At 38.9% G+C, this 11,494-nt stretch overlaps 1 protein-coding gene across 2 annotated transcripts in view; it reads right to left on the reverse strand.

Annotated features, from left to right (window-relative positions):
- The window catches only part of mmp15b (matrix metallopeptidase 15b), a 34,022-nt gene extending 26,099 nt beyond the window's left edge, over positions 1 to 7,923 (reverse strand). Inside the window, exon 1 of one of the 2 annotated variants that reach the window (XM_004539829.4) lies at positions 6,960 to 7,923. In XM_004539829.4, the coding sequence (XP_004539886.1) occupies positions 6,960 to 7,076 (117 nt within the window). In that variant the 5' untranslated portion in view covers positions 7,077 to 7,923. Of the gene's footprint in view, positions 1 to 4,451; positions 4,610 to 6,959 lie in introns of those variants that run through there. The other variant, XM_024802491.2, reaches the window with a different exon arrangement.
- Between the last annotated feature and the right edge of the window lie 3,571 nt (positions 7,924 to 11,494).

The following is an 11,494-nucleotide window of genomic DNA, read 5'->3' on the forward strand; positions in this document are numbered from 1 at the left end:
AATCCAAATTAAGTAGCGCAGAGCCGAACCAATCACAGCCGCAGCGTCACGTCACGTGACTTGTTACGTACAGCGTAAGTGCCAAGCCGCACATGTGTATTTGTTTGGGAAGCAGCCAGCTTCCCAAACAGAGTGAGCCGACTAGAGAAATCAACCGAGCGTGACCGAAGAGAACACAGATGATGGTTCCAATGCCGGAGAGATTGTCGAACGGAAGAGCCAGAGAAGTTCCGTAGTGTGAAGGTATTTTGGCTATTTCAAGTCTGACAAAAAACAGAGTAGCGTGCACTGTAAATTGTGCCGAAAGCTAGTCTGGAAATACAATAAACTGGTGCATGCGCTACGTCCACACGTACCCGGGTATTTTTGTAAACGCAGATTTTTCTATGCGTTTGCACCTTTCGTCCACACGTAAACGGCGTTTTTGGTCACTGAAAACGAAGATTTTTAAAAACTCAGTTTTTGCATTTACGTGTGGACTAGAAAAACTGAGAAAACGCAGCGTCAAAGGTGTGCGCATTTTTTGACGTTACACTGTGCGCCACGTTATTGTTTCGGTGAAATGAATTTCTACAATACTGTTAATTCTACTCTCTGCAGTGTTTAAATGCTTACATATACACACAGTTACTGTCCCTCCACACATACGACTCGGTTCTGCTTCTATGCCCCAGCTTTGTTTACTTTTTCCCACCGAGGCTTCTAGACTTCTGATTGGCCAACATTTCTGCACGGTTAGGAATCTAGCGCCACCTGCTGCTTTGGCATGTTCATAGCAGCGTTTTCCTTCATTTCTGCCTTTATGTGTGGACGGGATTATTTTTTAAAACGAAAACGGAAAATCTCCGTTTTCAAAAATACCCGTGTACGTGTGGACGTAGCCTCAGTCTCTGACTGGAAGCGCTAATTCGTCATTCGGCTTTTGTCAGACTAAAGTAACTGTTAAAACTGTTTGAAAAGCTCAGCTATACAACAAGGAGAGATTGAGAATTTCCTTTTAGTTCTCAGTTTATTTGATATTGACAAAAGTTAGTCAGTTTTGTCTGTTCTTCTGTAAAACAAACTAAGATTTATTTTTAGAATTAATATTTTGTTTCTAAGTGGAATTGACAATTTAGGAGTCTGATTCGTTTGTTCTATTTTGAAACTTAAACGCTTTAGCGGCTGCCTTTTGTGTAGTTTGCAATATTTGCCTTTATTTATCTGAAAAAGTCTCATGTTCCTTAAGTACATCTACCCTGTTGAACTTATTATGGGAAATAAATATTTAAATAAAAACAAGCGGCTGATTATTTCACATTTTACTTGTGAGCAACGGCACATTTAAATCTTACAAATATAGTTATTTGGCTTATATCGTGATAGATATCGTTATCGCCTGAAATGAAAAAAACATATCGTGATATGAAAAAATCTTATATCGCCCAGCTCTACTTCATGCCTTTATGTTCAGTGTTTTTGTGGAAGGCATCTGCTGTTGTCTCTACATGTGTTTTCTCTGTCCCATTGCTTTTAAATCTATGTATATTTACAACAGGCTGTTGTCAGGTACAAGGGCAGAGTTTCAGTGCTATTAGGAAGACGTATGGGGGCTTATGAACCCTCACCTCCATCGTCTAAAGTAGTAAAGTACTTCTGCCTGGCTGCTCACTTTCCCTCGTCAGCTGAGCTGAATACAAAACAACGTAAGGAATAGGAGAGGCCTCGTGTGTGTATGTGTGTGCGTACACGTTGGGCCTCGTCTATTAAATGGTCTTTCAAAGAGTCCTTGAGCTTACCTGCCAAAACCAGACCCAGCGATATACAGGGAGTTGTAAAACCTGGCAGTGTGTGTGTGTGTGTGGAAGTGAGAGAGCATTTGTGTGTGCCCACCACAATGTCAGCCAAGATACTAACAGCTTTTATTCCGAGGCTTGGTCTGCTGCCATCTTTTACCTTCTGACGTCCTACCAAGAGGATGGATAAGTAAATGAGAAGTGTTAGAGAAAGTGAGACTGACAGAGGAGGAGGAAACAGAAGAGATTTGTATTTGTTTAATTTGGAGGGATCAGAAATGCAAGAAGTGCAGCAGTGCAGTCTATCAGTGGGGCTTCATTTAACACATAATGGAAATAAGTTATGTGATTTAAAAAGAAAAATGATGTAAATCTAACCATAACATTAGTCTTATCACAGCTGCTTGTAATGACCTTAAACAAACTACCGTTGGCTCAATGCTCAATAACTAGCTAGTTAATATGAACTAATTCATTCTCACCTATGCTTTAATAATTAAGAATTTCTTGTCTTGTTATCAGCGTTCTTCCATCCAGATACAAAAATAAAAACTGAAATTCTCAATCAAAAATCAAGGTATGAACCACACTCTGATTTTACATCCAGACATGTAATTGTAATTTTTAAATTATTTCATGCTGCTAGAAGTGTTATGGGCTAGATTCAGCCCAAGACATATCTCACACCATAGCAAAGCTGAGGTCGGACAGAAGCTGTTGTGGCGTCGGTGTGGATTCAGCAGTCAACTCTTAAGACTTGCATTTCATTTAGACTTCTCTCTTTCTCTCTTTTTGTGAGCTGATCTAAACACTTGTGGTTTGAATCATAAAAAACTGACAAGCTTGCGCTGCAGTTCAAAGGAGTGTCCAGTGCTGAGCAACATTACCCGCTGTTCACATGACAAATAATAACAGCAATAAAAAGTTTAGATTAATCCACAGTGGAGTCAATCATGCAATGATCTGATGTTTAGCATTTTTACCTCAGAGTAATGAAGCGTACAAACTATCTACAAGTTTGCACTGGTTTCTCTCACCATTGAAACACACGATAGGTAAACCTTGATTATTTTAGCCTACAGTAGTCCACAGTTGCGTCACTATTTTTGACACTTCTTGTGGAAAATAGCACAGAATTAACGGCTGTCGCTGTCGTTTATCATATTCAAATACTTGTAAACACAAAAACACATATACACAAGAGCACAATGTCTCTAATGCACGATAAGAAATATCATTCCCCTTCCATCACATCCCCAACCGTCATTGTAGTATATATGTGTGAATATGATAGTCAATCACAAGGAAGTGGAGGGACAGTGTGCAGAACCTGAAGAGATGGAAGTTTGCAGATTGGATGGCTGCAAAGAGAATAGCAGTCTACTTGTGTGCTGCAATAAGTCACCTATTACCCCCTCCTCTTACCACTCTCACTGTTTCAGCTACAAATTGTTGCTGAACACATTTTGCATTCTCTCTATAAACCAAGCTTTTCTTATCATGTCCATGTCTGCACTCCCTCATCCGCTCTCTCTCCCTCTTATTCAAAACTTTTCGCTCACAGTTCCCTCTCCTCAGACAAGAGGGTCCATTGTATTTCCTGACATGCCCTGGAGTCCCAGGCCCAGCATGCATTTGCACAGTGTGTGTGTGTGTGTGTGTCCCAGTTAGAGAACAGCTGTCACATTCAGCCATCACATGCCGCACAGCTGAGACAGAGCGCTACCTTCCCCGTCAACTCCCTCCATCTTTGTCCCTCCTTCCCTCTTTTATAAACAAATCTATCCAATTCCCCTCTGTGTTTCCCTTCTGCTAATCAAAATATCTCAGATTCTTGTCACACACACTAATAATCCCTCTCTTTTTCCCTCTTTTCTTTTAACCTCCCACTTCATCCTTTTTGTCCAGACAGAGTAGGAGTTGGGGCCACATTCTAAAAACACAGCCTGAAGAGAGGATCAGACTTCCAGATAGAGTACTTCAATATGTGTATAGATTTCAAAACAGGTATTTAATTTAATTTTAACACAATACAACACAGATTGGCTTCTTTAAAACAAACCAAAATATATAATATTTAATTTTCTATGTTGATTACGTTGCACAATATACACTCATTTCTTCTGTTATTACTACTGAAATTCAAGCATATTTTGCACTCACACATTGAAAATACCAAAACATAAATCTATAGTTAGTGATGGCGAATGCTCTTAGACTTCATTTATTCACTAAAGCAAGTTCTTGCCTCCCATTAAATTGTGTGAAAAATTAGCTGAGTCATCAACAAACAACAGCTCTTCTTCTAAGGTTGTCAAATAACATACTGTAATCTGACAGTCTCCACTCTGCAAGATTTACTGAACAATTTCTGATTTTTAGACTAAGCGATCAGTTTTTGTGTTGCTGCGAAACACTAAGATTATCTTAGCTGGTCAAGTGGAAAGATGGATGCTACAGGTGCCTATTATAATTTACTTTAAGGCAGCATTTGTATATTTGCAAAATGAATCATAGCGCTTATGGCATAGCACAATTGTTTTCTGCATACTGACTTTAATTGGGCGGGCAGGAATAGGACCCAAGGTGCAGACTCCGGAGACAGATGTGAACTCAAAACAGCTTTAATGTTAAACTCAAATATAACATAACTGGAAAAAATCAAAATAAACTTACACCAGTGGACTGACAGAACACACAGCTAGGTAACCAGTAGATCACAACACAGATACAGAGAAACACAGGGCTTAAATACACAGAGGGTGCAATCAGGGAATGGGTAACAGGAGGGAAACACAGCTGGGGCAAATCAGGCCTAACGAGACAAGGGGAAGCGAAACCAGATGCATTAACCTCAGACAAGGACCTTCAAAATAAAACAGGAAACATGACACAGACTGAACTAAAGACACAGACTCGCACGCACTGCAACAGAGGGAACAGAGACGTGGGACCAGGGCAGACACAGACACTGACTGGACACGGGGATATAGCAACTAAGGATACACAGAGACGCGAACTAGACAAGGGGATACAGCTGACAGGGGAGACAGAGCAACTAGAGAAGACAGAGACATAAACCATAAGACAGAACTCAAAGAAACCAAAGACTAGAAAGTATAAATAATATAATAAACTCAAAAACCCTGGGTCAACAACCCAGGCATCCTAACATTTGGAGGGTAACAGTACTCATCTCTGTCCTGATTTTCATACATATTAATTTTTTCTGAGCCATGTTTTTTTTTCTTTTTTAAAATATCCTAAGTTGGAAGCGGTCAAGCATTTCTCCAGATACTCAAACCGTATGTGCCTCAACAAATTAGAAAAGCACAGTTCCCAGGATGCACCGACCACCAACCTCTGCATGTATGGAGCACTCCTAAGGTTAAACTGACAACATGGGTTCAATTGTTACAAACACACATGCACATTTAGCAACAAGCGGCTAGGAATTTCTCATCAGTCCACACAATGTGGAAACTCTTTGTCTGCCTTTGTGCATAAGCACACACCTGCACACACACAGACACACACACACATTCACCACAACTATGTTAACAGCTAATCAGGAAATGTTGTAAACTGACCGACAACCAGACAGCAACACCCCCACACCAAGGTCAGTGAGTTTGGTAATGCAAGCTCACCTCTAATGATTGGGAGGTCTCAGTGTCTGTCAGTCTGTCTCTTTCTCTTTCTCAATCTACACACAACAGAAACTCCAGCACTGGTCAACTTTTTGTCAACTCTTATCTGTTTTTGTCTCTCAAAACAAACAAGTGTGATGGATGAACTGCTGGACTGGTGAAGTAAGGGTACAAGAAGCAGTGGTTCAAGTTCCAACTTGATACTCTGGCATTTACTGACACACCTAAGTACACATGGAATAAATGTGTACCAATGGTTTCACTGGTTACAAGGAAGCGAAACCTACAAAAAAAGAAATAGCCAGTGGATATTTGAGAAATGAGCTCGCTTCCAAAACAGTTTATGAAACTTTGGCTCTTCAGGTAATGATTAGTCACAAAGCATCTTTGCATGTGTGTACATAAGATTAACCATTTACTTAAGTTAACTGGCAGCACTCCTACATTCAGGCATAGCGCTCATTAAAGGAGGACAACAAAAACAGAAAAACTACGATATATACATTTACTAAAAGATGCATAATTTCTGAGCCATCAGCTGCCCAGCACTGTGTGCACTCCAGGTGAACCATGGAGGAGGTCCAATACTAGGACTTTTTTTTTTTTCACAAAATGTCTAAAAACATTATTTGTGAGAAAGTTTTAATTACAACATAGAACTACTATTGCCAAGTGTTGTTGTTGTTGCCACCCACTCTTCGCACACAGATATATGCAGATATATGTGATGTGTGTTTAATGGAGGGAAAAGTTTTAAATGTGTACAGAAACATTTATCTGCTATCAAAAGTCTACAGTGTGTGTAATTAACCTGTAATCAACAGGTGACACACGCGCATGTAAGCAGGTGACTTTCCCAAACCTGATAATAGACATAGTGGCTTGTTGCACTCTTGACTCTCACATCTGCACCCAAGCAAACAGAAAAAAGAGCACAAAAGGAAACCATGCCTAAATCTGTGTTAACTCAGCGGGGAAACACTAAGATTAAATGAAAGAAATAAACGATATATTTTTGTTTGAAAGCGAAACAAAATCGTGTTCCAATATATCACTCCAGTATCAAATTATCGCCGACTGTGCTAGAGTTTTCAAACTGTGAAAAATGCAGAAATACGAGTATTAAAAAGAGGAGAAAAGCAAAATTAAGTGTCTGATGCACATTTGCTGGGGATGGACCGTCAAATGTTCAAGGTGTTCCCTCGAAATACTCATACAAAACCAACATCATCGTGTAACAGGCGGTAAATGGATCGTGTGCTCTGCCTTATTTTTGATAGACATGGACATATTGCGCTTCCAAGAATAACTATCAAGTCAGTACGCCGTTTAACAGATGAGTAACATTTAGCACAACTATGGTTAATTTAATTAACGTGATATTATAGAAATATACACCCAAGTCAAACAGAATTCTTTATGGCAAAACAGTGGAGAATCCCTGCTTTGTGTTGACTGCTTAAAATAAAGCATTTCGATCATTTGCGATGCCTAAAGGCGCCCGAAGCCTCTCACATCTTCTGTGCCGTCTTACCTCTGTGTTAAACGCGCTCTCTTCCGCTGCACGCGCTCCTACAGCGCACAGCCAAAGCGCGAGGAGGGTGCGTCTCCAGAGCAACCAGAAGCAGCTGTCCCGCGAGCTAGTGGCCATGGTGCGGGCTCGAGGGGACCTCCTTCGTTGTAGTTCGATCCCAAGGGTTAAATAAGATCTCTCAGTCGTGTTTTACTCGCTGGTTTGTGCCGTAAAAAGAACCCAAACTTTAGTAAACTAGTCCCTACAGTCTGCAGCAATCTTCAAGAGCGCATCTGCTAACTGCCAAACAGCTCCATCCCTGATACAGTTACAATTTCTACATAAAAGTAAGCAAAATGTTCCCGTGAGTGCACACAGCTTCACTCGTTTTCTTTTTTACTCCGCTGGCAGCGAGTGTCACCTTCCTTCGCGGACTGAGCTCTTAACAGAAGCGGGAGTTGCCCACGAGAGCGCACGCATTTAATTTAAATCAAAATCGCTCCTTAATTAGTAACCTCCAACGTGCACTTCAAAAAAAGAACCAGCAATGACCATTATCAGGAAACTGCGTTTACCACGGGAAAGCTTGACATTAATTTTACTGCGATCATGTCCAGATCCGGTGAGCTAATAACCGCGTCTCGTGATAATAATGCCCAAAATAGTGCAGCTGAATTTAACCAGAGCAGCAAAGTTGCAAAGTCCAAAGTTCAGCACACTTGACCGATTCCTTCAGCAGCAGTTGCAAGAAGTAAACAGTCGAATATGAATGTTTCAGATCGGGACCTGTCCTTTAAAAACACATATTAGACGGTTTCTTTGCCCTTTAAATATCCAGTTTTCCCTGTTCTCGGAGGAAATGTTCTCGGGAGCCCGGTACTTTGTTAGTTGCGTTCAGTCCTGTCCTGAAACAGGTCCCGTGTTGTCACCCTCCGGGACCGGGACGGACAATGGTCCTCGGATCCTGCTGTTACTGCACCTGGATCACGCTAACGGCGTTTTCCTGCAGTGCCTTTCAAAATAAACACATAGTCGGGCTTGATTGTGGGGAGGAGTCAAAGAGGATGCAAAACTTATATTCTCCAGATTTTCTCATTTATTTTCATTATAATATTTCATCTCACCACCAAAAAGAATATTAAGAAGGAAAGTGATGAAATAATGTTTTGGCTTATCCAAAAGGAGCACAAATAGCACACATTAATTAACATGAGAACTTGGGTCCATAAAAATACGGAATTCAGTTTTAAGCAGTGAAAGAGTGAGAAAGTGCTGCTGGGTAAGGAAAGACTTTTTTTTAAGGTGCACTTATTTGATAAACTTGATAAGCATTTGATATAGGCATCAACGAAAGTGTAGCATAACTCCACTATCTTCTATTAATGATAGCTATACATGATTTTTTTTTTTATATTTTGAAGGCAATGCACTTCCGGTATTAGCTTATCTGATTCAAAATTGACGCTTTTATTAGTCGGACCGATGTGGTTTTCCACCAAAACGAGATAATCGACTACATTGGACACACACACACACACACACACACACACACACTACTAATTATAAGATATGCGATGTATAAGGTGAGTATACTTCTATAAACTCAGTCATCAATTTGACATCATTGATATTGTAAGATCCCTTGAGTAACATTCCTTGAATATTGTTCCACAGAATTTCTGCTATTGTTATAAGTTAACAAAAAAGAACAAACTTTGTTTTGTTTAGAAACTAAGAAGGTGGCTGATAGGCAGTCAGCATGGATTAGGGTGAGATGAAAGCACTTGTCATCAGTCAGAGAGGTTGCTTAGACAGAGATGTCCCTATCAGTGGATCTAATCTAAGACAAGAGGAAACACCTCCCTGCTGAATGTCTCCAGTTTAACAATAAAACCCTTTAACTGCTTCCAAATCCAAACATAAGGGTTAATGGGGTCTTGATGTTTTAAGAATATGTCATGTATGCAGTGCTTGATATTGCAGGATAGTGCAGCAAAACAGTTCAGTGAACTTTTAGCTGATGATGATGATGATGATGATGAGATGATGAGATAGCCTTTATTTGTCAGTTAAAGGTCTTTTGCCCATAACCGAGAGCTAGAAGTCTGTCATTGGGAAGAGGTGATGTTTTCAATCAGTTTGCACAGTGTTTGTAAAGAATTATTTCTTCAGAACTTGAATGTCAGCACATACAAATCAGCATATAGTACATTCAAAGTCGACTGTTCCAAACACTTTTTATTGTAAACTGCAGTTTGCATGTGTGTGTTGAGTATTTACAGTTGTGGTCATAAGTACATACACTCATCATGGGCATTAGTGGTAATTAGGGGCTTTGCATGATTTCTTTGACCTTATACATCAGTTTATACACACATAAATTAAAAAGAAAAAGTAATGTAATCGACACACTGAGATAAACTATATAACTGTGACAACATTATTGTTGTTGTTGTTTGTGAATTTAAATTGGAGCAGTTCCACTCAGGAGAGTTTCATCATTCATAATCTAAAATAAAGCACAAGTACTTCAAATTTTTTAAATAAACACAGTGTTTGAAAAAACTTACTCTGTTAGACTTAAGCGCTTTATTGAAGTTTGGGGAAAGGTTAACTAGTGCTAAAGAATTTTCATCCAGCTTTGTGAAAAATTAAAAAAAACATAAGCGACAGCAAATCAGTAAACATGTTTTGACAAATAGGAATTTCACATCTTGGGAATATCCACATTAATATGGTTTGTAGTTCTCTTTTCTGATTTTACAAATAGAAATTTTGTGTTATCACAACTTTTTTTTTTTGGTTTTTTTGGTTTTGATCTTCCTCCAGGTGAGCAGCCATTAGATACTGCTTACATTACAGACTGAAGGTGAGCTATGTTCACATCAACTAACCAAACACACAAAATCCATATTTTACGGGCAGCATTTGTATCTCAACAAGAAAAGGGAAATCATGCAAAACACAATAGCTCATATAAGCACTGCAATACATACTAATAGTGTATTGGATATGTATTATTTTGTGCTATACTATTGTATAGATTACAGAAATTTATCAGAAACACTGGAATGCGTAATTCCGTTATTCTATTTACTGTAGTCCAGTAATAAAAACAGGTTATATATCATCATATGCGTACCATACATGCACTTGTAAGACCTCAATGTACACAGTGTATATGTAAAATGTAAATGTCTAGAAACAGTCTGGTTTATTCAGTATGATCATGTTTATTCCACTTTAGTGTTTTTCATCGTTTCTATAATGTGAGGGCCACCTGCCAGAATGGACACCTGCATGATGAGCCAGTACAGCTGCCAACAGACTAACATGAAGTGCCACAAATACACAAACATATAGATGGCCTCTAAATCTACATTAGACTTGAGTTGGTGGCTTTAATTCTACTTCATATAATAACAATACCAGGTTCATGCATCTCTCACAACCTCGTCTGTGGCCTGGCATCAGACTCAGGAACTTTGTTGTCACAGTGGAAAAAGTGGGATGTGTTCACTCATTTGTATGTTTATGAAAAAAGTTCATAATATTTAGTATAAAAAATATATAAAAAAAAAAAAAGAAAAACAACCAGCTGAAGTTGTTTTTAAGGTTGTTTTGATGCACTACTGCCATCTGTTGGTCATAGCGGTGACATACTGCAATTGGCCTGTGACGATAAATTGCCTTAAATTTCAGAATAAATTAGCATCTAAAAAGATAACTTAGTGCTGAATGTGTAAACAGATAGATAGATAGATAGATCTCTAACAGCACGTTTTTATTTAAAAAATAATTTACATGAAATGGCAACAGGTTCCTATTACAGCTGTAATATTATTGTTGTTTTCTTTTTACTCTGCATTTAAAAAATAATTGTTAATATGTTCAGATGTAAATGTTGTAGGTGTTAGTCTTCTTTTTTCCGCCATAGGTACTTTTTAAAACAACATACTTTTGTGCATTGTTTGTGAAAAGTATGTTGTTAAACATTTTATTACACATACATATTATATTGTATATGTTATATTTTAACATAACATGATGTTATGTTAATTTATTGTTGTAAGTAACCACTTGTTGATTCACAATAGGCTGTTTGTTCAAGTCTTTTCACTGTGACCGATAGAAATCAGTGTTAATCGGTATCCTGATTGGTATTAGGAAGTATTCCTGAGATAGAATGACAAAAAATATTTTACCCGTGGTCAAAGAAGTGTTTTTTGATTACAGGGTGGTGGTCCAGGGTTGCTTGGACTTCTTCTTGGGCCTCCCTACTTCTGCTGGGATAGACGTGCAGTTGCTGGTGGTATGTATGGCCTCAGGTTTCCAGTACTCTTGAGGGCTGCTAATGTACCTGTGGGCCGATATGCCAATATTTCTTTTTCGTTGTCAATATTATTACACAGGCCCTGTGAGCGGTGACAGCAGACCATTTGTTAATTTCCATTGCTGACACTGTCCAATCAAATCTCTTAATGTAACGGGCCCCTCCCATACCTTCCCTATTTGTTTGTGCACCTTGTAGAACAACGTTTAGTATTGAAGTGGTT

The sequence above is a fragment of the Maylandia zebra genome, linkage group LG1 (assembly GCF_041146795.1).
Source record: "Maylandia zebra isolate NMK-2024a linkage group LG1, Mzebra_GT3a, whole genome shotgun sequence".
Classification (NCBI taxonomy): domain Eukaryota; kingdom Metazoa; phylum Chordata; class Actinopteri; order Cichliformes; family Cichlidae; genus Maylandia; species Maylandia zebra.